The sequence below is a fragment of the Heptranchias perlo genome, chromosome 19 (assembly GCF_035084215.1).
Source record: "Heptranchias perlo isolate sHepPer1 chromosome 19, sHepPer1.hap1, whole genome shotgun sequence".
Taxonomy (NCBI): domain Eukaryota; kingdom Metazoa; phylum Chordata; class Chondrichthyes; order Hexanchiformes; family Hexanchidae; genus Heptranchias; species Heptranchias perlo.
Genome location: NC_090343.1, coordinates 47,419,522 through 47,447,112, shown reverse-complemented (window position 1 = coordinate 47,447,112; position 27,591 = coordinate 47,419,522). Strand labels below are relative to the sequence as shown.

Here is a 27,591-nt window from a genome sequence, read left to right as displayed (position 1 = left end):
TAATACTATTCAACGTCTCCAGGCCCCTGCAGTCTCCTATTCACTATCAGCCAGCTGCTGGAGTTGCTGCTGTGGGCTTTGCTCGGGGTGTGATTGAGGCTGGGCAGAGGAGACTGGGGCCAGAAAAGGCCATACAGGGAGAGGGCCTGTGGCTGGACTCTCCTTTGCAGAACTTGTTCAGTCTGAGCAGATTCTCTGTAACCGAAGCTGGGGCTTAGGCTGGGCGGGCTCTTAGCAGGAGTGCCGGTTTGGGAGTGGAGAGACTGGTTTCTGACCCGTTCCCACTCCCCAAGTTCCAGACTGAGACCAGGCCCTCCCAATGCTACTCAAACCCAGTAGAGCCACGAGCACAGTAGCCTGGTACTGAGTGCTTGGTGCCTTGGAGAGCAGGGTGAAGGAGGAATCTTCTAGAGTGCAGGATAGGGGTAAGGCCTGGGTAGGAGTTGTTCTTGAATTTGTGGTGGGGTGCTGAGGCAGAATGTGAGGTCAGGGAGAGTGGCAGGATTGGTGGTGAGGCTAGGGGGTCTTATTCTGTTCTTTAAAAAAATGTCCAATGAATCTCCATACCTGCCCCAATCAGCATCCAAGAAATACGCCTGTTTATAGCTGGACATAACATTTTAAATATTGGAGATGAGGGAGATATTTTAATGGTAGTAATACTTTGGATGCAAAAGAGAAACTCAGCTTTAGAACTACTTAACGAGGAAGTCTCCTTTCTATACTTTTTTTTAAACGGCCTATTCTGTGGCAGATGCTTTGTAATTAATGGTCTTTTTACCATTAAGACCATTTGTATGTAGTTCACAGAGGAGCTGCCTGAAACAATTTTTATGTTAGGCGTGAAACTTGTGACACAGTGGACGCTGGTGTTAGCACTGTACCTCCTGATTGTGCTCAGCATAACCTTTTTAAACTCACGTGGTCAATAGAAGGGAGTCCCTTTGTTTTTGGAAAGTAGAGGAAGGAGGAGAAAACAATGATTAAAGTCACATTCCAAGGAAGTAAATAAAAAGGAATGCTCTTTATGTGCATGTGCTGCCTAGTCGATGGGATCCCAGTGTGTAAGCACGTCTTGCCATTGGTGTGGGGTAGCCCACATGGTTAATGGTGTCAATTAGAGGTCAGTAAATTGCTCGTAGAATTCAGGATCCAGGTCCAAGGAAACAAGGATGAAATACTTGGCTTTCTCTTTTTTTAAGATTGTTTAGGCACCTGTAACAAAGTGTGATATCTGGCACGTGACAGGTGTGCACTAGATGCAAAGTGTGATATCTGGTGTGCGCTAGATGCAAAGTGTAATATCGGGGGTGTGTCAGATGCAAAGTGTGATATCTGGCACGTGACAGGTGTGTGCTAGATGCAAAGTGTGATATCTGGTGTGTGACAAGTATGTGTCAGATGCAAAGTGTGATATCGGGTGTGTGCTAGATGCAAAGTGTGCTAACTGGTATGTGACAGGTGTGTGTTAGAGGTTAACCTTTTATACATAGATGGATTTGATTTTTCAGTTTTATTTTCCACTCACTGTTGTTTGTTCCTGTGCTTGTCCTCTGCTCTTTGTAAGGAGGTGATTTGTGTTGTAGGCAGGATTGGCAGTACTGCTGAAGGCTGAACGATTGTTTCACACCAGTTACCATTCGCAAGCTGTTCACGTCAGACCTGTTTGCAGGGTGAGTGTTGAACACTGGATTTTATTGTCAACCTGGAGCAGCTTTTAATGGACAGAGCAGAGTTGTCTTATCTCTGGTATTTATGCACAATGCATTTGCAAACATCCCAACTTTCAAAATCCCACTTCAGGGGTGTACTCCCAGAGTTGTGTTGTTCCCAGTACTGTTTCCAAAGTGCTCTGTTCTGGTGCTTACTCGAGAGAAGTTTGCTATAGTGGAGAAATGTTGCCAAGCATAGAGCCGTAGAAGTTTACAGCACAGAAGGCCATTTGGACCATTGTGTCCAGCTGTTTGCTGGAGCAATCCAAAACTAATCCCCACTGCCCTGCTTTCTCCCCATGGCCCTGTATCTTCCTCTGCTTCAAACATTTATCTAATTTTCCCCCAAAAGATGCAATGATTTCTGCCTCAGCCACTCCCTGTGGTAAATCATTCCCTGCTCCAACAAGAAATTAATTCTAATCTTTTTCTTTGCTCTCTCTGACAGTTTTAAATATGACCACCTGTCACTGACTTCCGAACCAGAGGAAATAGTCTTTTTCTATTCTCTCTATCAAAACTGAAGTGGCCGTTATTCACGTGTGAGCCTGGTGGTTGATTATCAGCAGGTTTTTTGACTGTGGAGGCATCACGGCAGAACCTGATCCTGCCCTCAGCCAATGTCCACACACTTGTACTTTCTGGCCGGGGTCATTGAACAGTGATCAGGAACAGGAACGACGGCTGATATTTTCCTCCAATCTGTAAGCTGTAGCTGAGCCAAGGAAGCCAGGAAGGCCTTGGGTTTGATTCTGGTGTGTGCTCTGTCAGCTGCTCTCAGTTGGGGCAGTGATTGGGGTGCTACAACTAGCCAGAGCACCTGGGCTGCATTCTGACTCTCACTGCTGTAGGTGATGGATAACACAGGTAGAAGTGAGTTTGGGCCTGAAGGTATCCAGTGTCATGTGACTGGTACTATAGTAATTTCAGATTTTGTGTGTGTGGAACTGTCCAACCCACTATTTTAAACACATGAGTACACGGCACGATGCAGTTTTGCATAGGTACAAGGGACTTTTCTCCCCCCCCTGAAATCCCATATTACCAACACTTGAATGGATACATCCAGGACAGTCATCAGCATTATGGGGCTACGAGCATTCAATAATGTCTTCTTGATTGGCTAACAATTCATGAAATGAACTTGGGAATAATTGTGATCTGTTCAGGCCTTTGTAATGCCTGTAATTTGTTGCATCTTGCATTTTAGCATCCTTACTATACTGAATGTATTTTCTTGCTCTGTGTCTAGGATCAGCTATGTACCAGTACCTCCTGGGAGCTGACGCAGAGCCTGTCTGTCATGTTTGACCTCTATGCCTCTGGATCTGGAAAACGAGGTAGGCATATGAAACATAAAATGAAAAAAGAAAATGCTGGGATCACACAGCAGGCACATCAGCATCTGTGAAGAGAAAGGACAGGTTCATGTTTTGGGTGTGGACCCTTCAACAAAGGGTTAAAAAGGCTTGCATTAATACAGCGCCTTTCACGACCTCAGGACATCCCAAAGCGCTTTACAGCCAATTAAGTACTTTTAAAGAGTAGTCGCTGTTGTAATGTAGGAAACACGGCAGCCAATTTGCACACAGCAAGGTCTCACAAACAGCAATGTGATAATGACCAGATAATTTTTTTTGTGTGATGTTGGTTGAGGGATAAATAGTGGCCAGGACACCGGGGAGAACTCCCCTGTTCTTTGAATAGTGCCATGGAATCTTTTACACTCACCTGAGTGGACTGATGGAGCCTCGGTTTAATATCGCATCCGAAAGACGGCACCTCCGACTGTGCAGCACTCTCTCAGTGCTGCACCGAAATGTCAGCGTGGATTATGTGCTGAAGCCTCTGGAGTGGGACCTGAACCTGTGTGACCTTCTACTCTGTCTAGACCCTTCATGATTTTGAACACCTCTCTCAAATCTCCTCTCAACCTTCTCTGCGCTAAGGAAAACAACCCCACCTTCTCCAGTCTATCCGCATATCATCCCTGGAACCATTCTAGTAAATCCCTTCTGCACCCACTCTAAGGCCTTCACATCCTTCCGAAAGTGCAGTGCCCTGAACTGGACACAATACTCCAGTGTTTTATAAAGGTTCAACATAACTTCCTTGCTTTTGTACTCTGTCTCTATTTATAAAGCCCAGGATCTCGTATGCTTTTTTAATCGCTTTCTCAACCTGCCCTGCCACCTTCAAAGATTTGTGCACATATACCCCCAGGTCTCTCTGTTCCTGCACCCCTTTTAGAATTGAACCATTTAGTTTATATTGCCTCTCCTCGTTCTTCCTACCAAAATGTATCACTTCGCACTTTTCTGTGTTAAATGTCATCTGCCACGTGTCCGCCCATTCCACCAGCCTGTCTATATCAACTTGAAGTCTATCACTATCTTCCTCACTGTTCACTACCTTTCCAAGTTTTGTGTCATCTGCAAATTTTGAAGTTGTGCTCTGTACACCCAAGTCCAAGTCATTAATATATATCAAGAAAAGCAGTGGTCCCAGTACTGACCCCTGGGAACATCATTGTACACCTCCCTCCAGTCTGAAAAACAACCGTTCACCACTACTCTCTGTTTTCTGTCACTTAGCCAATTTCATATCCATGCTGCCACTGCCCCTTTTATTCCATGGGTTTCAACTTTGATGACAGGCCTATTATGCGGCACTTTATCAAACACCTTTATCAGACACCCAGCTCCACTTCTTTCGACCCCTCCACTGCCTCTGCTTGCCCAACATCCAGTCTAGAATGAGCCTCAATTTCCTCCAGCTAAACATTGGGAAGACTGAAGCTCTCAGCTTCGCCCCCAGCCACCGATTTCATCCTCCTTCCCAACTATTGTCTCAGGCTGAACCAGGCTGTTCATAACCTTGGTGTCCTATATAATCCCAAGCTGAGGTTCTAACCCCATACCTTATCTATCACACAGACTGCCAACTTCCACCTCAGTAACACTACCCACTTCCGCCCTTGCCTCAGCTCATCTGCTGCTAAAACTTCCTCCATGCCTTTGTCACCTCCAGCCTCCAGACTACTACAACATTTTCCTGGCCATCCTCCACCCTACATAGACTTCCAAACCTCTGCTGCCATTTCCTACCCCTCACTGCTGACCTACATTGCCCTCTGGTTCTCCTAGCACTTTCAATTTAAAATTCTCATCGTCATATTTAAAATCCTTCATGGCTTCACCCCTTCCTACCTCTGCAACCTCCTCCAGCACTACAACTGGCTCCCCACCGTTCCTATGACTCTGAACTCTTACGTACCCTCCCTTCGCCCCACCATAGGTGGTCTACATCACCACCGCCTCCCTTGACGCCTGCACTGTCCCTGATGATGCTTGTCCAACATCCAGTATTGCATGAGCAGAAATTTCCTCCAATTAAATATTGGAAGACCAAAGCCATTGTCTTTGGTCCCCGCCACATTTTCCATTCCCTAGCTACCGGCTCCAACCCTCTCCCTAGCCACTGTCTGAGGCGTCCTATTTGACCCTGAGATGAGCTTCCGACTAGATATCTGCTCCATCACCAGGACCGCTACTTCCACCTCTGTAATATCGCTCGTCTCCACCCCTGCCTCACCTCATATGTTGCTGAAACCTTCATCCATGTTTTTGTTACTTCCAGACTCGACTATTCTTTGGCAACCCCCTCCTACTGATTCCTTCTTTGGCTTGGTGTCTAATTACGCCACTGTTAAACGCCTTGGGATGTTTTTCTGCATTAAAGGCACGACGTAAATGCACGCTATATAAATGTAAGTTGTTGTTCATTGGTAGGATTAATGCTGTGCACAGAATGAACTCCGTGTCACTGTTTTTTAACATTCTCCACTGAAATTAAAGCACTTGTCTGTTTGGCAGGTTTGCCATCTAGTGTTCTATCCAAGAGCAGGTGAATAACCACATCAGGTAACTGAGTGTAAATACGAGTCAAACTGAATAGGAGCGATGCAGTTGTGCTCTTTCCTACACGCGCGCACACACAGCTACAGTGTGACCACATGTTAGGAGTTACTGTCATTTAGTATTACATCCTTATTCTGCTGCTTTGTGGGTGTTTTACAGAGTGGTCGCTATTTAAGATGTTTTCACGGACGCTGACAGAGGTGTGCCCTCTGGCATCGCAAAGTACAATTTATGTGGACATCACAGACAAAGATAAGGTACCGAAAGTTTCAGATCCATGTTTTAATCCCCTCACACTGTCTGCCCAAGGAGCTGACTCATGGGGTCTGGTTCCCTCGTTTCCAGCAGCTCGCGTGGCCGCCTTGATGTGTGGGTCTAGACAGTGAGTGTTGGCAGCTATTTAACTCGAATCCGACTGGCATTAAAGATAAGTCCAATCCTGTAACTGCCCGACACCCACACGTGCACCTTTCAGCAGCGGTCATTGGGTGCAAATCAAGAACTGATGTCTCCTCCCCCTTCCTACTCCAGGAATGCTGAAGCCAACTCCATGGCTCTCACGGCTGAGATCAGCTGAATGATCCCCCACACTATCGGGGTCACGCTTATCCCCCACACTATCGGGGTCACGCTTATCCCCCACACTATCGGGGTCACGCTTATCCCCCACACTATCGGGGTCACGCTTATCCCCCACACTATCGGGGTCACGCTTATCCCCCACACTATCGGGGTCACGCTTACCCCCCACACTATCGGGGTCACGCTTACCCCCCACACTATCGGGGTCACGCTTACCCCCCACACTATCGGGGTCACGCTTACCCCCCACACTATCGGGGTCACGCTTACCCCCCACACTATCGGGGTCACGCTTACCCCCCGCTGTATCGGGGTCACGCTTATCCCCCACACTATCGGGGTCACGCTTATCCCCCACACTATCGGGGTCACGCTTACCCCCCGCTGTATCGAGGTCACGCTTATCCCCCGCTGTATCGAGGGCACGTTTATCCTCCACACTATCGGGGTCACGCTTACCCCCCGCTGTATCGGGGTCACGTTTATCCTCCACACTATCGGGGTCACGCTTACCCCCCGCTGTATCGGGGTCACGTTTATCCTCCACACTATCGGGGTCACGCTTACCCCCCGCTGTATCGGGGTCACGCTTACCCCCCGCTGTATCGGGGTCACGTTTATCCTCCACACTATCGGGGTCACGCTTACCCCCCGCTGTATCGGGGTCACGCTTACCCCCCGCTGTATCGGGGTCACGCTTATCCCCCACACTATCGGGGTCACGCTTATCCCCCACACTATCGGGGTCACGCTTATCCCCCACACTATCGGGGTCACGCTTATCCCCCACACTATCGGGGTCACGTTTATCCTCCACACTATCGGGGTCACGTTTATCCCCCACACTATCGGGGTCACGTTTATCCCCCACACTATCGGGGTCACGTTTATCCCCCACACTATCGGGGTCACGCTTATCCCCCACACTATCGGGGTCACGCTTATCCCCCACACTATCGGGGTCACGTTTATCCTCCACACTATCGGGGTCACGTTTATCCTCCACACTATCGGGGGCATATTTACCCCCCGCGCTTGAAGCTTTCGATTTATAGAGGGGGTGTAAATATGTCACCAATTCCTTCACTTTCTTTTCCTGATCCAGTGAGTAATTGGGCAGGTACGGTATTGTTGCACTCTGACTCTGAATTCGAGGCTGGAAGTGTAGAACCACTCTACAGAAGGGCTAATGCCAACCAGATATAGGTTATAATGTATTTACTGAATTCCTACTCTCCTAGATATCCACTAGTGGCAGCATGTGACCGTTTCCTGTACGTGGGAGCACGACAATAATGGGCAATATGCTAGCACCGAATGTCAGTGTACCACAGAGCAGGAGTGGATGCACATTCGCACCCCATTGTAATCCATTTCCAGACTGAAGTGTTCAGCGGAGACTACAGCGTCTCCCAGTGCTTGGGGTTGGGGCCTGTTGGAGGGGAGGAACGTTAAATCGGAGAGAAGAGTCATGCCTTCACGGCCTCTGATGCCTTGTGAGCAGGTTGGAGGCATCATTGGTGGCAAACTGGCAACAGGCCCTGATCCCACCCTTTCAGCTCCAGGCAAATGATGAATAAGGGATGAAAATATAGAAAAGGAAACATTTTAGTACTGAGTAGTTTTTCTATGAAAAAGAGGCACTAAGGTTGTAATAAAATAGTTCTGCTTTTCAACTTTCCAGGCGAATGACACCTACGAGCTGATGCCACCAGCGCCCTTGCGGCTTAACACAACAGTGCATGGGCAGTGGAGATCCTATGCAGTGTACAACCTGCTGAACCCTGAGCTGTACAGCATAGCATCACACTCCTTAAACATAGCATTAAAATGGAAACCATCCAAACAGTTTGGTAAGTACAGGAACCACGGTATGCAGCTGTACACAGTAGGTACAGGAACCTCCGACAGACTGTACACAGTCAGCACAGGAACCTCCGACTGACTACGCAGTCAGCACAGGAACCTCCGACTGACTACGCAGTCAGCACAGGAACCTCCGACTGACTACGCAGTCAGCACAGGAACCTCCGACTGACTACGCAGTCAGCACAGGAACCTCCGACTGACTACGCAGTCAGCACAGGAACCTCCGACAGACTGTACACAGTCAGCACAGGAACCTCCGACTGACTACGCAGTCAGCACAGGAACCTCCGACTGACTACGCAGTCAGCACAGGAACCTCCGACTGACTACGCAGTCAGCACAGGAACCTCCGACTGACTACGCAGTCAGCACAGGAACCTCCGACTGACTACGCAGTCAGCACAGGAACCTCCGACTGACTACGCAGTCAGCACAGGAACCTCCGACTGACTACGCAGTCAGCACAGGAACCTCCGACTGACTACGCAGTCAGCACAGGAACCTCCGACTGACTACGCAGTCAGCACAGGAACCTCCGACTGACTACGCAGTCAGCACAGGAACCTCCGACTGACTACGCAGTCAGCACAGGAACCTCCGACTGACTACGCAGTCAGCACAGGAACCTCCGACTGACTACGCAGTCAGCACAGGAACCTCCGACTGACTACGCAGTCAGCACAGGAACCTCCGACTGACTACGCAGTCAGCACAGGAACCTCCGACTGACTACGCAGTCAGCACAGGAACCTCCGACTGACTACGCAGTCAGCACAGGAACCTCCGACTGACTACGCAGTCAGCACAGGAACCTCCGACTGACTACGCAGTCAGCACAGGAACCTCCGACTGACTACGCAGTCAGCACAGGAACCTCCGACTGACTACGCAGTCAGCACAGGAACCTCCGACTGACTACGCAGTCAGCACAGGAACCTCCGACTGACTACGCAGTCAGCACAGGAACCTCCGACTGACTACGCAGTCAGCACAGGAACCTCCGACTGACTACGCAGTCAGCACAGGAACCTCCGACTGACTACGCAGTCAGCACAGGAACCTCCGACTGACTACACACAGTAAGCACAGGAACCTCCGACTGACTACACACAGTAAGCACAGGAACCTCCGACAGACTGTTCGCAGTACAGAAACCTCCGACAGCCTGTTCGCAGTCCAGAAACCTCCGACAGCCTGTTCGCAGTCAGTACAGGAACTTCCAACTGACTGACTACACAGTATATACAGGAACCTTTGACTGTAGACAGTAAGTACAGGAACCTCCGACAGCCTGACTGTATACGTAAGTACAGGAACCCCTGACTGTATACGTAAGTACAGGAACCTCTAACTGCCTGTACATAGTAAGTAAAGGAATCTCTGTCAGCCTGTACACAGTAAGTACAGGAATCTCTGTCAGCCTGTACACAGTAAGTACAGGAACCTCCGATAGAGGTTTCACAGTACAGAAACCTCTGACTGTGTAGTCAGTACAGGAACCTTCGACTGTACACAGAACAGGAACCTCCGAGTGACTGTACACAGCAGGTACAGGAACCTCCGAATGACTGTACACAGCAGGTACAGGAACCTCCGAATGACTACACAGCAAGTACAGGAACCTACGAATGACTGTACACAGTATGTACAGGAACCTCTGACTGTACACAGTATGTACAGGAACCTCTGACTGTACACAGTATGTACAGGAACCTCTGACTGTACACAGTATGTACAGGAACCTCTGACTGTACACAGTATGTACAGGAACCTCTGACTGTACACAGTATGTACAGGAACCTCTGACTGTACACAGTATGTACAGGAACCTCAGACTGTACACAGTATGTACAGGAACCTCAGACTGATTCAAAACCGTAATGACAGGAACCTCCAAACTAACTCTACTCAGCAAGTACAGGAATGAGTTTAAACAGTAAGTACGGGAACCTGGGACTGACTATACACAAGTACAGGTAAACCGGACTGACACTATACAGTAAGTACAGGAAACTTGGAGTCTACATACAGTAAGTGCAGGACCTTAGGGTGTCTATATATGCAGTAAGCACAGAGATCTCAGACTGACTGATATATAAGTGCCGGAAACTGACTATACAGTGGGTACAGAAACCTCAGAACTGGTGGCCTAGGGAACAGAAAAATCAGCCAAGGTTCCTACTCTTGAGTGCCAACGACCTTTGCTGGAAAAATGCCTGTCTGAACATACTAGTTAGGGCAGGTTGGGGTGAGCTGTGATGTCCCTGTGGTTGAATAAACTCCCAGCATTCACTGTCTAGCCTATACATAAGGCATGGCAATTTGAGTGAAGTACAAGAGGATGGTTGCACCACTGGAAGCGTATCCCAGCAAGGAATTAATGGCGTAATGAGAGGGGGGAAGAAAGGGGATAAAAATGAAGAGGAAGCTGTTTATCTGAGAGGGCTGTTATAATGTGTGGACCCGGCAGTGTAGTGACACAGCGTGTTATACCACCAACAATCAGTGACCTAGAATGGTGGGGTGCAGACTCGAAACCCTGTTCTGCTCATTTTTCAACTTCACCCCAGTTGCCGCGGTGAGGTTCTATGCACGTGCCTTCCCACAGGGAGACACAGGGAAAAATCAGAGCGATCTCTCTGCACTCACCATTGGACTGATTGCCGCAGTATGCATTATGCTGGAATGGAGACATTTGAAATGATTAAAGCACAAGTTGAATTCAGCATGCTATGACATTACTGCAGTATAAGGAAATGATGTTCCATTTAAATTATATGCACTAGACATGTACACAAGGGCTTTGGCATTTTTTGGTTGTTGTAAACATTTACAAGAGCTCTCCAACTATTATGCAATTCTCTGTTACTGATTGTTGTTTCTGATTTCTGTGCAGCGGTACCTGAAGTGCCTGTTTTCCACGCAGAGAGATATGTGAGTGGCTTTGGCCTTCAGACAGGCAAGATCAACACCCTGATCTACAACAATCACCCTTACCGGTCGTTCCCAGTGCTGCTGATGGAGATTGTGCCCTGGTACCTTCGGCTCTATGTCCACACGCTCACCATCAACACCAAGGGCAAAGAGAACAAACCGAGTAAGAGCTGTCTGCCTCCCCTCCCCTCCTCTCTTCCCCGCCCCCTTTTTTACTCCACCGATGTCCCTCTTCCCCCTCCTCCACTACAAGAGTGGTCTAGACTCCGAATTCACGAGGGATGAAGTGATGAGGCAACATAGATAAAGTTATTTCATGAGTCAGAACTGCTGATACAGGTTTCTTTGTCCCACTAAAACACGTATTAAAATGCAATTTATTAGTTTGATGATGATATGTAAATGACGCAACGGTCACACGGTTAGAATGACTCATTAGTAATACTCCCATCATTGATTTTTAAAAAAGCACGCTACCAAGTTTGCTGGGGAGGGACGATGGCAGGAGTGGATGGGAAGGAGGCGGTGCCTGCTGTGTTGGATGGAGAGGAACCAGCACTCAATGAGGAAGAGACCCACCAGAAAACAATCAATGGAATCTGATTCAAGGAAGGGCAACAAAACTTGTCCTGGGCTGTGAAGGAAGTCTGAGGCGGCTAGATCTGCTCATGGAGGAAGGATGATGAGGGATAGTGAGGATCATATCCAAGTTTTAAAACGAAAGGAGCTATGAGTCCTCAAGTGCAGCCTCATTTATCAGTGATAATTTTTATTTGCTTCGTGTCTGCCCAATTGCATATCTGATCTAAAGCCTTTGGCAAATCTTTCACCACTCCTTTTGTCTCTGCTGCTGGTCTAGCCCCAGGAGATAATAAATTGAAAGAAAAATTAAAAAAAATAGCAGCCCTGGTTCCAAAAGAAAATATACAACCTGTGTATTCTCCAAAGTGCTAACCTGCCTTGCCTCTTCCGGGTGCTGACAGGTTGTCCGTGCTTTGCCAGTTTTTATTTCAGGTGCCCAGCACTTGCGAATGTTCTTTTTTGTTTCGGGTTAGTTTAGCTATTCAGATGCTCCACGAATACACAAGATAGCGTACTTTGCGAATCTCGGCAGCGACTGTAAAACCCTGTGGTGCTGTTTACCCGGGGAACTCCCTTCCCATATCGGAGCATGAGAATGCCACAGAAATGAAGTGATGGCATCTGCTCCAGCTGAAGAGTTCAAAAGAGAAACAGAGAGATTCTGCTCATCCACTAGGGACCTAGTATTGAGGCAAGAAGGGGATGAAAGTGGTCTGAGTGGGGTCTGAATATGGACACCAGAGCTGGACAGGATGAATGTCTGTTTCTCATTCCTAACCCCCTCCTATGTTCGGGGTTATGTTATTTGTAAGACCTGGAGATGGTGCTGTGGAGTCAGGAGAGGTTGTAGTTCTTGTGGCCCCACCAGAAGCCACTTGGTGGTACTGTAGCTAAGATATAGACTGCAACTATTAACAGGGATGGGGAAAAGAGAATTCTGCCATCAAAACTCATCCCCCAAGTACATTAACTCTCCCATCATGGCATCTAATTTCATTTTGATTAGTCCTAAAAGTTCTGCCTCTATTACCCTGCATGGTAGATCATTCTCACTCTTCCAGCAAATAGGTTTTTCCTGATGTCTATTCCAAAATTATTTTTCACTGATTTCCATTTATATCCTTTGGTTCTACTTTCCTGGCTTGCTTTGAAGGAATCATAGGGGTTTACCATATCTATACCATTTAACACTTCCATGGAATGTCCCTTAGTCGCTTTCGCTCTAGACCTCTGCTGGGTAATTTTCACCTTCACTGCCTGGGCTGTAATGTGCGGAGCGGACCGCTGCCTGTTATAGAACTCGTCCGATTTTCATCCCATTCAATCCAATGTGGATAAAATTGGACAGGTTTTACGACAGGCAGGCGATCCGCTCCGCACGTTACAGCCCAGGAGGTTAAGGTGAAAATTACCACCCAGCTTTCAGTATTTCTTTAAAAAAAATGTTTTTTTTATTCATTCATGGGATGTGGGCGTCACTGGCAAAGCCAGCATTTATTGCCCATCCCTAATTGCCCTTGAGAAGGTGGTGGTGGTGGGCCGCCTTCTTGAACCGCTGCAGTCCTTTTGGTGAAGGTTCTCCCACAGTGATGTTAGATAGGGAGCTCCAGGATTTTGAGCCAGCGATGATGAAGGAACGGCGATATATTTCCAAGTCAGGATGGTGTGTGACTTGGAGGGGAACGTGGAGGTGGTAGTGTTCCCATGCACCTGCTGACCTTATCCTTCTGAGCGTTGGAGGATGTGGGTTTGGGAAGTGCTGTCGAGGATGCCTTGGCGAGTTGCTGCAGTGCATCCTGTAGACATACTGCAGCCACGGTGCGCTGGTGGTGGAGGGAGTGGCTGTTTAAACTGGTGGATGGGCTGTCGATCAAACAGGCTGCTTTGTCCTGGATGGTGTTAAGCTTCTTGAGTGTTGTTGGAGCTGCACTCATCCAGGCAAGTGGAGAGTATTTCATCACACTCCTGACTTATGCCTTGTAGATGGTGGAAAGGCTTTGGGGAGTCAGGAGGTGAGATACTTCCTGCAGAATACCCAGTCTCTGACTTGCTCTAGTAGCCTTGGCTAGTATCCAAGTCATTAGAAACAGTAGAGGGCCATGCACCTCGTGGGACTGCACTCAGTGCTCCACTTTGTCTCCACCACGGCTAGTCTCGCTACACTTCTCATGAGAACTTTCTTGCTTTCTGTATTTTTTAACTATTTTCTTGTCCATCCCCATGTTCTATTATAGATTCCTGTTTAGTTCAATTAAAAGTCTTTTGTATGGACCTTTGTCGAAAGCTTTCTGAAACTGTGAATAAAATATATCCTAATGAGTGCCACCATTTACCGTATCTAACATCCTCAAAGAAGTCAGGTAGGATCTTCCCCTTGACGTCCTAGCAACGTCGGTACTCCTTTAGCCTACCCCTTAGAATAGATGCAGTTATTTTACCTGATGTTTGGTGTTAAGCTGATGGGCCTGTAGATGCTCTGGCCAGTTTTGTCACTTTTTAAATATCAGTACTACATTTGTTTGTTTTCTCCCAATCCTGTGCTTAGTGATTCCTCCATAGTTATAATCAGTGTCCCACAAATTTCCTCCTTAGTTTTCCTTAGTCTTGTAGGATATGTACCTTCTGGCCCAGGTTAAAGGGACTAGGCCTATCAAGTACTCTGCCTCACTGACTGCAAGATCCTCTAGGTTGCTGGGTGTACTACATAAATTGGACTCCAGTGAATACTTTCATTACAATTTAACATTACAATGTCACTATCTGCTATCTTATCATTTACATTACAGCATCATTGTTTTCATAATAAACATTGTTACAGTCATTTGGCCACAACTCACAATTCCTTGTACCATGTGTGTTTGGTGATAGGTTATATCCATTATCAGCCGGCCAAAGACCGAGAGTGCCCCCATCTACTGGAGATGCTGATTCAGCTGCCTGCCAACTCCATCACTAAGATCGGCATCGAGTTTGAGAGGGCACTGTTGAAATGGACCGAGTACCCTCCTGATCCCAATCATGGATTCTATGTTGGGTAAGGAGGTGGAAGTGCAGTGGAGCCTGGTATTGTTGAGCTCAGTTTGCAAGCAGGACATGATTTCAAGTAGTATTTTAAGAACAAAAGAAGGGAAAGAAACATGAGGGGGAAAGATGAAATGGCAAATCCCAGGAGCGTAAGTGTGAGGTCATCCACTTTGGATCCAAGAGAGACAAACCACAATATTTTCTTAATGGTGAGGAACTAGGAGCTGTGGAGGAGCAAAGAGATTTAGGTGTCCATGTGAACAAATCACTAAAAGCTAGTGCACAGGTACATAGAATAATCAAAAAGGCTAATGGAATGTTGGCCTTTATCTCAAGGGGTTTGGATACAAATGAGGAAATTATGCTTTAGTTGTACTGAGCCTTGGTCAGACTGTATCTGGAATACTATGTTCAGTTTTGGGCACTGAACCTCAAGAAGGATATATTGGCCTTGGAGGGCCTTGCAGATTTACCTGAATTATACCAGGGCTTATAGGGTTAAATTATGGTGACCGGTTGCATAAACTTGATTTGTATTCCGTTGAGGGGTAATTTAACTGAGGTGTTTAAAATGATAGAAGGATTTGATAGGGTAGATGCAGAGAAACTATTTCCTCTGGTGGGGGAATCCAGAACAAGGGGGCATAATCTTAAAATTTAGATGAGTTGAAAGATATGCTGTTCCATAATAATAGCGGTGTTAAGCCACATAATGCACAATTTTCTGTCAGAACCAGTCTGTCAGAACTGATTTCTCTAGCTGCTTTCCTTGCCTTTGATTCCCTACCTCTTCAATTCTGATTTGCTGCTGTTTTAGGTTGAACCAGTCATTGAAGTGTGACAGGAAGTAAATATGATACTTATAGGAAATACATGCTATACACAAGAATTTTAATATAGTATAGAAATAATGTAGATAAATGTGTGTGCTTTTGAAATGCAAAGGATGCCCTTAGAATGCTTTTTTAAACCAGGCATTAATGCCTCCTCACTGGTGACTAAAACTCTATTCAGGCTCATAAAGGAATGAATGATCTGGAAATGGTTGGATGTTTTGATGAGTGAAATATTCTGATCAGGTTGTATGCCTTACGCTGTACAACTTTGTTCCTTATTTAGTTTGGTTCTCACTTTAAAACAACTGGTGGTGATGGGCCAATTGAATAGGGTGCTGCAGCACCTCCCCACTGCCACAGCTCCCTAACATGGTGTGTTGTACTCATCTGATACCTACAGATCTCAACATTGTGAGACTTGTTGCAAAATACTCCTGTTCTTGCTGATGGGGCACCAGGTTATTTGGAGTGGTCCAGTTGTGACCGATTATCCCAGAATCCCTTGATTATTGCAGCTGTGTTGATGCTGTACAAGAATCTGTTCATTTTAATTTGCTGTGGGAGCAAAGTCTATTTAATAATTCTAGCGTACGTCCTGTGGTGTTGCTCACAGGTCGTCTGGGATCAGGAGCATGGTTGTCATATATAGCTGCTAATGTTGCCTGTCCCTTTAAGGTTACTGTTCAATTACCTAATCTGGGGAAGCGATAGAAATAGGCGAATGCAAGTAACTATAGCTGCTCATAAATGCAGGTCACACAGAGATCAATTGTATCTGCTTGTAAATGTCTGGCTCTAGGTTAGAAAAACTCATCATCTATCTATATAATATATTAAAAGTTTTGCACTTAACACATACTTCCACTTTTCACACTTCTGCCCACTTTGTTGATTGTCTCAAAATAAAACAATAGCAAATCAGAAGTGTAGACATAGGGAATGTATGAATCAAAAGTGAGGAAAGCAGCTAGAAAACTGTCCATGAGAAACTACTAAGGACTTATGAAAACAACAAACCCCGAATAGCCAGACAGGGGAACCTACCAATAATAAAAAAAACAATGAACTAATTGAATCACTTCAAATGCTTTTTGAAAAAAAACTTGTCCAGCCTTTTTCTTCACTAACTAAAATTTTAATGTCCAAAATAAGGCTTTAAACATTATATAAATGACATATTTCACAATAACGTGATTAAATATATCCATTCAATTGTCTTTTATCACGATCATTAAATTTTTACTCTAAAAGCCTTGTGCCAGACTTGATATTTTTGTCCAGAGTTTTGACTGTAGTCAGCTGAAGCCAGATTTTACAGTATGAGCATGTGCAGTGTGCACGTTCCCAGGATGCTTCAGTAGCATTTAGTTAACCTGACTGTTCAAAAGTTTCTCCTCAGTTTCCAGCATTCTCTACTTGGTTGATTTTCAAAATTATTTGAAGAAAAGCTTGTGGATAAGTTTCAAAACCTTTATTTAGGTAAAGTTTCTATTGAATATTTTTTAGAGTAGGGTGTACATACCTGCGGGGTGAGGGGGGGGAAGAAAGTCCTCATTTTAAACATGACAGACTACCGATTACACACGTGTTATAGATTTATTTGTTTGAATTATCTTACTTATTTTTCCCAGTGAAAAGTCAAATCGTGTCTCTTCGCATAACAGTATTTCAGTTTACATTTTGGCAATGATTTGAATACGCATTGGATGACAGATTTGAGTAGGTTTTCAACTCAAGCTCAGGCATGGACCAGTTGGCATTGTTGCTCCGATTTCGCTAGATGTTCGAAAGATCGAACAAATAGGTTAGCAACCTTTCCTTTTAGGGTTCAAATGTAAGTTTGGGCCAAACAAACACACCGGCAACAGATTTCGCTTACAAAGATTTATCTTTAATAAATGCTTAACAAACACTGTTTGTAGTTTAAAGTACAATTCCAAAATGTAAGACTCACAACTTATATTGATATTACCCGATTTGGTCCGAGGTGATCAATCTCTGTCCAAACCTCTACGTAGGGTTTCTGTCCCCAGGTCCCTGCTGGCGAGTGTTGCTCCTAGGTTCTCGCTGCTATCTGGGGTTTTTCCTTCTGGTTTATACTATCCTATAATCTGTCCCACCTCCTTGATTACACATTTGTTCCCTTTTCCTGCGCCCTGATGATTAGTTTATCCTATTCTACAACCTGTCCCATCTCCTTGATTAGCTTACATCTTACTTCATTCATTGACCCATTGTTTGTTAATTGGCGTCTGTAGTGACCTCACCTGTGTCTGACGAGGTTACCTATGAGCCCTCTGTTTCAGAACATTATTGAACCTCTGCATTAATTATCCACTATCCCTTACACATGGTGACTCCTTCATTTTATTTCAGTTTTACACTACTTCCATTTCCACAGCCTGCTTCTATGTATTTCTATGTACATTTTTAAATAAAAGCTTTAACTTTTTTTTTACTTAGAGTGTGAAATTGAGACAGCAAGGGAGAGAATGTCTATCTGCATCCTAATTTGAGTTTATTTTTCTTTTCCCAAAAAGCAAATGAACTGAATTTTATAGGCTTCTCAGGCAAACAGGCTTTGATTATCATCACCCTGTATTTTGTCAATAATTAAAAAATGTAATTCTAATTAGTGACAACTTTGTGAATGTGTGAGACAGACAGAGACTTAGATATATCCAGGAATCAATCACAAAACACTGAATTCAATGTTTGCCGTGATCTCTTAGAAACTTATAAACCAGTTTTGCCAGAACCGAGACCCTTCCCCTCCCAGTACTTCAGGCTCATGCCCACTCCCTTTCCTCAATACTCAATTCCAGAATCCAGAAGCGCACCAGTGCGCCAAACCCCACATTCCACCCTCCCGGTTCTGCCAAGCCCCAGTTTCCTCCTCCACCCCCGCGCAAGTGCTTACAAACTCTAGGATCACCACCTTAGTACTACCAAAGCCCGGAACTGCCTCCAGTGAAGCTACACCCCTCCCTACCTGTCCAGTAGTACTAAATACCAGGTACCTACATCCACCTGTTTTAAAATGGTAGAGGCTAAAAATTAAATATACATATGGTAAAGAAATCCATATAAAATGAAGGGCACCCATTTACAGTTTTCAACTCAAGATCAGGCATGGACCAGTTGGCATTGTTTCTCCGATTTCTGAATTATGTGCCTTTGTCCCTCATTTCTATCTCCAAAGCATGAGAAAAATCCCGGAATACAAAGAATTACAAATAATATAAAGCGCAGAAACAGGCCATTCGGCCCAACAGGCCTATGCCGGTGTTAATGCCCTACGTGAGCCTCCTCCCACCCTTCTTCATCTAACCCTATCAATATATCCTTCTATTCCCTTCTCTCTCATGTGTTTATCAAGCTTCCCCTTAAATGTATCTATGCTAGTTGCTCAACTACTCCTTGTGGTAGCGAGTTCCACATTCTAACCACTCTCTGGGTGAAGAAGTTTCTCCTGAATTGCCTATTGGATTTGTTAGTGACTATTTTATATTTATGGCCCCTAGTTCTGGTCCCCCTCACAAGTGGAAACATCTTCTCTACGTTGACCCTATCAAACCCTTTCATAATCTTAAAGATCTCTATTAGGTCACCCTTCAGTCTTCTTTTCTGGAGAGAAGAGTCCCACCCTATTCAATCTTTCCTGATAGGTATAACCTCTCATTTCTGTTATCATCCTAGTAAATCTTTTTTGTACCTTCTCCAGTGCCTCTATATCCTTTATTATAGTGTGGAGACCAGAGATGTTTGCAGTATTCCAAGTGTGGTTTAACCAAGGTTCTATACAAGTTTAACATAACTTCTCTGCTTTTCAATTCTGTCCCTCGAGAAATGAAACCCCAGTGTTTGGTTCGCTTTTTTAATGCTTTTATTAACCTGCGTCGTTCCTTTTAGTGATTTGTGTATCTGTGCCCCTAAATCCCTCAGCTCCTCTATCCCGTTTAGACTCTTATTTTCCAAGGGGTATGTGGCCTCATTATTCCTACCAAAATGTACCACCTCACACGTACCTATATTGAAATTCATTTGCCAATTATATGCCCATTCTTCAAGTTTATTAATATCAACCTGTATTTTGTCGCAGTCTTCAGTATTAACTACACCCCCCAATTTGGTGACCTCCGCAAATTTTGAAATTTTACTTCCGATTCCCGAGTCCAAGTCATTTATGTAAATTGTGAACTGTTGTCCCAGCACCGATCCTTGTGGAACACCACTTCCCACCTTTTGCCAGTTTGAGTAACTACCTTTAACCTCTACTGTCTGTTTGCTGTTTTGTAGCCAGCTTGCTATCCATTCTGCTACTTGTCGCCTGACTCCGCATGTTCTGACCCTAGTCATGAGTCTGCTATGCAGTACCTTATCGAAGGCCTTTTAAAATCCAAATATATTACATCAACTGCATTACCCTTGTCTACTCTTTCTGTTACGTCTTCAAGGAATTCAATAAGGTTGGTCAAGCATGACCTTCCCTTTTGAAATTCGTGTTGACTACTCTTTATTATATTTTCAGTTTCTAGATGTTTTTCTATTACATCTTTGAGTAAGGATTCCATTATCTTTCCTGACACCAACGTTAAGCTAATTGGTCTATAGTTCCCTGGACTTGTTCTATCTCCCTTTTTAAATATAGGAATCACATTAGCTGTCCGCCAGTCCTTCTAATGAATTTTTATATATATGTAATAGTGCCTCTGCTATCTCTTCCCTAGCTTCTTTTAGTATGCATGGATGCAATCTATCCGGACCAGGGGTTTATCCTCTCTAAGTTTGATTAGTTTATGAATTATCTCCCCCCTTTCTATCTTAAATGTTTTTATATCTTTTTTGATCTCTTCTTCCAATGCCATGCCCACCATTTTAGTCTCCCTGGTAAATACTGAGGCAAAGTAATTATTTAATATTTCTGCTATTTTGCTGTCATTACCTATGAGTTTATCATGTGTATCCCTTAGTGGCCCAATCCCTGTTCTGATTTTTCTTTTGTTATCTATGTGTCTGTAGAATATTTTACTATTTTTTTGATATTCCTTGATAATTTAATTTTGTAGCTTCTCTTTGCTTTCCTAATTTTTTTTGGACTTCTTTCCTAACCTTTTCATATTCCCTTTTGTCATCCTCTCTTTTATAGTCTACGTACTTAGTGTATGCCTTTTTCTTTAGTTTCAATTTTGTCCTTATCTCTTTATTCATCCATGGTGCGTCATTACTGGCTAGTTTGTTCTTGCTTTTTAGTGGATATATTTCTCCTGGACTTAATTGAGCATTGTTTTAAATGTTTCTCACTGCTGTTCTATTTCTTTGTTTGTCAATAAATTTTTTCAGTTTATTTTCCCTAGTTCCATTCTCATCCCCTCAAAATCAGCTTTTTTCCAATTTATTACTTTGGTATTTGTCTTATTTATGTCCTTCTCAATCTTTAACTTGCACCTTATTATGTTCTGATCACTATTGCCTAGATGTTCCCCTTTCCTTACTTCTCTTATCTGTTCTGGTTTATCTCCCATTACTAGATTCAGCAGTGCTTCCTCTCTTGTTGGGCTTTTTACACACTGGATAAGAAAGGAGTCCTGCACACACTGTAAAAACTTCATTCACTATATCCCTTTACCTACCTCGTGTTGCCAGTTTATTTGGGGGTAGTTAAAATTGATTATTATTCTATGCCCTTTACTCATTTCACATATTTGCTTACATATTTCATTCTCCACATCCTTTCCACTATTAGGTGGTCTGTAGTATACCCCTATTAGTGATCGATCCCTTCTCATCTTTTATTTCAATCCGTATGGAATCTGTTTCTATCCTTCTGTTAGATATGTTCCTTTTTTCTACTGCCATTGTGTTATTCCTAATTAGTACAGTTACTCTACCCTCTTCTTCCTTCCCTGTCCTTTCTGATTAAATATTTAGTTGCTATTCCTGCAATAAAAATGGAATTTGAGTTATTCAGTCATTAAGTCAGGGCCTTGATAATACATTGTGTTACATGACACTGCAACCCAATTGTTATACAACACCGTATCCTCCAACTCACTGTGATCAGTGCCACAGGGGAACTCCTCGTCGAATAGATAGAAGTCTCGTGTCTAACATGTGCCTGCCTCGTTCCAGATGTCAAACTATGTTACAGATAAAAGTACTGAAGAGAAAGAAGGCCAGACATTTCACCTCGAGTTCTTCTGAGCTGGAGCCTGAAATTTAGAAGCCATTTACTCGCCTCTAATTGTGCCAGCAGTTTAGCCGTAGCTAAAATTACCTGGATTCTTGCGGAAAGTACTTGAGCAGTGGCCCTAAAGGGACAGGCCAGGTTAGCAGTTAAATATGACGACAATACTGCGGACCCCAGAGCAGCCACAAGCAATGCCGTGGGAGGTCCACTAATAGATCGATGCTGTGTTTGATATTTTCCTCACTGCTTCTTTTCCTTTGCAGCTCATCTGTGCTGAGTGCTCTGGTGCCGAGCAGCGTAACCATGGAAACCAATAGCACTAAACTCAGGCCTATTTTCACCAGAGTGTAAGTACAAGTGATCTGAACTATTTTCCGACCCTTTAACTTGCCTCTGACCAGTCAAAAAAGGAGGTCTCATGCTCAGAACCTTACTTTTAAAATCTCAAAACAATTAACAGTTGAAAGAAATAGCAGAATGACTGGTTCCAAACAGTGAACGCTGATGAAGTATTGGGGGAAATGGCTGGCGGATGTTTAGTGAGCTTGACAGCGTGTTTCGGAGCTGACTTGACCTTTGTAGAAACATTAGTGAATCTCCTGTGATGCTGCTCGTGGTAGATTAGAGGGGACAGTGTTTTAAAAGGACAGGCATATTATACCATATAACATATAATGTATTATGCAGCTGCTAAATTGTAGCAGTGCGTAACCTCTCATGCCCCCTTTAAGGCCACAAGATGTAATTGTTAGAGCGTCTTAAGGTCAGTTCGAGGCTGAATGGTCTTTGCAGATCCTCAGGCCAGACTAGGTTCTTAAATGCTTTCTTTTAACTGTGATTCACATCGTCAGTTAGAAGCTGTTTTCTGCTGCTGGGGGGATTTCTTGTAGATTGAAAATGCCTGGCTTTGTTCCTTTTTCTTTTAAAGATGGTTTTGCATTTGTAACAAAGTGCGACATCTGGAGTGAGCGGTCATGTGCTAGTCTTCCCCTCAGTCTTCCCTTCCTCCTGCAATATTTCAACATCTAAGCTTGACATCTTCTAATCAGTACTTTTTGTTTTATGTCATCTTTTTTCCCACTCTTTCTAACCTCGGGTTGTGTGATGCACCAGGAGCCTTGGTTCTTCACCTGGGTTTGTCAATTTAAAAGCAGTCGTTGTTAGGGCTGCATCAATTTCTGCCACGTGTGTTAATTCAGCTCTTTCCTAACTACGAGTCCAGCACATTAATATTGCAGCTGGCTGTCGTGCCAGGTCTTAAGCTTTAAGCCATTGTCTTCGGTTCTCGCTGCAATCTCATTCCCTAGCCACCGACTCCATCCCTCTCCCTGGCCATTGCCTGGGGATGAACCAGATTGTTCGCAACCTTGGAATCCTATTTGACCCTGTGATGAGCTTCCGACCACACATCCCCTACATCATCAAGACTGCCTATTTCCACCTCCGTAGCATCGTCCGTCTCCACCCCTGCCTCAGCTCATCTGTTGCTGAAACCCTCATCCATACCTTTATTACCTCTAGACTAGATATTCCAATGATCTCCTGGCCGGCCTCCCATCTTCAACCCTCCATAAACTTGAGCTCATCCAAAAAGCTCATCCTAATTTGCACCAAGTCCCGTTCACTCATCACCCCTGTGCTCGCTGACCTACATTGGCTCCCGGTCCGGGAACCCCTCGATTTAAAAATTCTCATCCTTTTTTTCAAATCCCCCGTGGCCTTGCCCTTCCCTATCTCTGTAACCTCCTCCAGCCCTACAAACCTCTGAGATCTCTGCACTCCTCCAATTCTTGCCTCTTGCGCATCCTCGATTTTAATTGCTCCACCATTGGCAGCCGTGCCTTCAGCTGCCTAGGCCCTAAGCTCTGGAATTCCCTCCCTAAACCTCTCCCCCTCTCTACCTCTCTCTCCTCCTTTAAAACGCTCCTTAAAACCTACCTTGTTGACCACCTATTCTAATACCTCCTTATGTCGCTCGGTGTCAAATTTTGCCTGATAACGCTCCTGTGAAGCGCCTTGGGATGTTTTACGACGTTAAAGGTGCTATATAAATGCAAATTGTTATTGTTGTCACTGATTCACAGTTAGAATTCAGTAATGTTTTCAGCACTAATATCCTTAAGTTAGAACAGGGAGTCCCCAGGAATGTTTTGATATTTAGCAGGCTTACCCTGGGATTGAGTAAATACTTATGAAGGGTGTGGGGGTTTCAGGAGTGTAGATTTGCAGGGGGGAGTGCCCTGGAAGAGAGTGAGTATTTGCAATGGGCATCTTATAATTACATCTATATTTGCAGGAGAGACACTGGGAATACATCTATATTTGCAGGGTAAATCCTGGGAAAAGTTTGAAGATTATTGGTTTAATGAATCATATACCATCAAACTATTTCTTTATTTTATTAATTATGTAGAGCGGTATTTATAGACTGTTACTTTTGGAAGAGCAACAAGAGCCATTTTTTAACCAGTGTAATATGTATATTACTGCAGGTTTCCATCCATCGACTCCTCCATTTACTTTGTCAGACTCTACACCGAGGCCTTGCTGGTGAATTTGCCGACTCCTGATTTCAGCATGCCCTACAATGTCATCTGCCTGACCTGTACCGTGGTAGCAGTTGGCTACGGCTCCTTCTACAATCTCCTCACGAGGACCTTCCAGATTGTCGAGCCCAGCGGCGGGGTGGCAAAGAGGATTGCTAATGTAATCCGTAGATTGCGTGGGGTCCCACCCATCTGAAATCTTCATACTTACTAAAGCAGAGGCTGGGCAGAGCACATATCACAACCAGCGGCTGCTTCTGAGTTGGATTAATTGCATGTTAACAGCGCAGTGGTTTCACCGTGTTTTTCAGTTGGGACGAATTGGAAGCCAGTGCTCCCCTGCAGCTGAGTTAAATTAATGCCTGAACTTGCGGATTGGTATGTGGAAATCTTTGACGTGCTGTGCAACCTACTGTTAACCAGGTCAGCCACTGTGAACCTGATTGTTGTGAAGTGTGGATGATGCCAGTTGAGGGTCAGTGGCATGTGGGTGATGCGGATAGAATTGCTTGTTTGCCTACGGGCAGTGAGGGGGCAAAGGCATCTGCAAAAGTGATAAACTGAGATATAAGGTGCGCCTGTATTGCGAGGATTCATCTGATGTGTCGTATAATGCAAACTCTTATCTCCATTTAAACCTCTGTGTATTCCAGCCCTCTTAATCACACTTGTTCATTTTGGGGGACTGTTTTACAAATGAGTGCTACTAATGGGGGGAGGGGGGGCTTTGCCCATCATTCAGGGGTGCACTGTCCACGACTTGCCGCTCCATTCCCCGCTGGTAGCTCCCGTTCGTGCTATCAGCCCCTCTACGGTTTGAATTGACGGCCGGGAAACCTGACGACAGACATTTCCGCAGAGCCCCTTTGTCAATCACACTGCGAGTGGAGGGCATTGGCCTCCCTGTGTCATTAGAGAGGAGCTTGCAACAGCCATTCAACTCAAAACAACTGTTGCAAAGTCACTTCTGACCAGCCCTTGTTAAACAAAAAAAAACAAGAATAAGGAATGACCGAGTGATACCAATGATTTTTAAAAATTGGATTGAATCCTTTCATTGGTAGCAAGCTCAGGAAAAGATTGTGCATAGGTTTAGATGTCATAATTTTGTAGTTGATATTTCATATTTTTAAGTAGCATGTTCAGGGCTCATTTGTGCTCCTCCATTTCAGTCCCCGACCCCAATCTTGACCATGTGCCCCCCCCTTTGCTCCTTAATTCCAGTCCATAACCCCAGCCTTCGGCTTCTGAACTACACATGTTTTTTCTCCAATCCCCAATCCTTATCCCTAGCTGGGAAAGGTGCAAAGTCTCATTTCAGATCACTTTCTGCAGCTTGTGAGGGGCTCAAGACCCTCATTTCCAATCTTCACTTTAAGTAACTCTGTCTCCATGTCCAGCCTCATGCTCCTCCTGTGATTCTGGGGACCTCGTTCTCCATTTCCAGTCTCTTCTTGTAGTGAGGAACTCGATCTCCTCACTTCTAAACTCAGGCACCTGTTTTCAAATAGCAGAAAAGTAGTGGGACTAACTGAAATTTATCTTTAAAATAAAAGTGCTTGCTGAGTTATAACATGGATTGCAATACCCCATTGAAGGTTATAACAATGGTAAGAGGATATTCTCTCACTACCAGTTACTATAATACACTTCGATCATTCAGTGTCTTTTGTTTTACAGTGAGTCATGGGATTGAAGCCTCTCAAGTGAGGTAAATGTCACTAAGGGGCAGTTAATGAATTGCACCCCTAAAAACTCTCCTCTACGATGAGTTCATTCATTAAATAAAAATTGCCTGCCCCCTTCCTCTTCCTGGTACTGTGTTTGTTTCAGTCAGTGAGTTCCTTTCATTAAGAATGTCAAAGTTTGATGTCTATCTAGCACTAGCAAGCTGTCTGTGAACATTATTGCGTGATACGCAAATTGAGGGGAGCCAAATGGATAATTGTGTCCTCGGGGATTGAGAGTTCGAAGTGATTCATTTCCTAAATGAGTGTCCAACGTTGTGAAAACTAAGCAAAATGTTAGAATTGATTTTTTAAAAGTGTAATATGCTTTAGAAAAGGCAGGCCTTCCAGGAATCTGCTATACAATAACAAGAGCTTGCATTTATGTAGCACCTTTAATGTAGGAAATCTCAAGATGCTTCATGGAGAAGAAATGGACGGGTGTGGTGGCGGGTAGTGGTTGAGATAGAGGACCAAAAAGATGAAGCAAATGGGAGGGGTTTAGGGAGAGGGTTCAGGAGGATGCGACCAAGATTGCTGAAGGCTTTGTCAGCCATGGCTCAGTGGGTAGCACTCTCGCCTCTGAGTCAGAAGGTTGTGGGCTCAAGTTCCACTCCAGAGACTTGAGCACAAAATCTAGGCTGACACTCCAGTGCAGTGCTGAGGGAGTGCTGCACTGTCGGAGGCTTCTTGGGGATCTAAGAAACCGAGGCCCCGTCTGCCCCCTCTGATGGATATAAAAGATCCCAGGGCACTATTTCGAAGAAGAGCAGGGGAGTTCGGCCTGATATTTGGACCCGCATTTATCCCTCCACCAACATCACTAAAACAGATTATCTGGTCATTATCACATTGCTGTTTGTGGGATCTTGCTGTGCCAAATTAGCTGCCACGTTTCTTATATTACAACAGTGACTACACTTCAAAAAGTACTTAATTGGTTGTAAAGTGCTTTGGGATGTCCTGAGGCCTTAATAGTCACTTTATAAATGCAAGTTCTTTTTTTTCTTTCTTGAGTTAGATGAAGTAGGGAGGGAGGCGGCTCGTGTGGAACATAAACACCGGTTTGGACCTGTTGGGCCGAATGGCCTGTTTCTGTGCTGTAAAAATTCGATGTAATTTATCTTTGCCTCTGACGATGGTGGGGGCAGAGGTGTTGATCCATGAGAGACAGAAACTGAATGGGCAATAGGGCTGGAGGAGGTTCTACCAGGTAATAATTCCTGAATAATCCTGGATGGTTGGAACCTGTGGTGTCCTATTGACGTCAACTGTGTACTTCGTTGTGTGGGTGGGAGGGGCGGAGGATTTATTTGATGGCAGGAAAGGATATGGAGGGGACATCCCAGAGGTATGACACCTGACCAGCCCTTCAACCTGTGGTTTCCACAGGCAGCACTGATTCTATTCATGGATATCACCAAACAAAAAGGGAGAATGGTAGACGTATACAGCGGGATAAGCAGCGTCTCCGTGGTTGGAGTTTCGAGTGGGACTGCTCGACAGAACTGGCCTATTCTGAAGAAGGATCACTAACTGTCTCTAAGATGCTGACTGCGCTTTTCCAGCACTTTTCCTCATTTCGGATTCCCAGCATTTATGTTTTTATTCCCCCTTTTTAAAAAAAAATTCTCTTGTAAACAGGGCCTTCTCACAAGCTTGTGTTTCT

The 27,591-nt window shown here is 44.8% G+C and overlaps 1 protein-coding gene across 1 annotated transcript in view; it reads left to right on the top strand.

The window, feature by feature from the left end:
• The window catches only part of pigt (phosphatidylinositol glycan anchor biosynthesis, class T), a 34,176-nt gene extending 8,176 nt beyond the window's left edge, over positions 1–26,000 (top strand). Inside the window, exons 5-12 of the mRNA XM_068000711.1 lie at positions 1,587–1,673; positions 2,965–3,052; positions 5,792–5,889; positions 7,899–8,067; positions 10,980–11,180; positions 14,468–14,633; positions 21,913–21,996; positions 24,142–26,000. Coding sequence (XP_067856812.1) covers positions 1,587–1,673; positions 2,965–3,052; positions 5,792–5,889; positions 7,899–8,067; positions 10,980–11,180; positions 14,468–14,633; positions 21,913–21,996; positions 24,142–24,391 — 1,143 coding nt within the window. The 3' untranslated portion in view covers positions 24,392–26,000. The remainder of the gene's footprint in view (positions 1–1,586; positions 1,674–2,964; positions 3,053–5,791; positions 5,890–7,898; positions 8,068–10,979; positions 11,181–14,467; positions 14,634–21,912; positions 21,997–24,141) is intronic.
• The last annotated feature ends 1,591 nt before the right edge of the window (positions 26,001–27,591 follow it).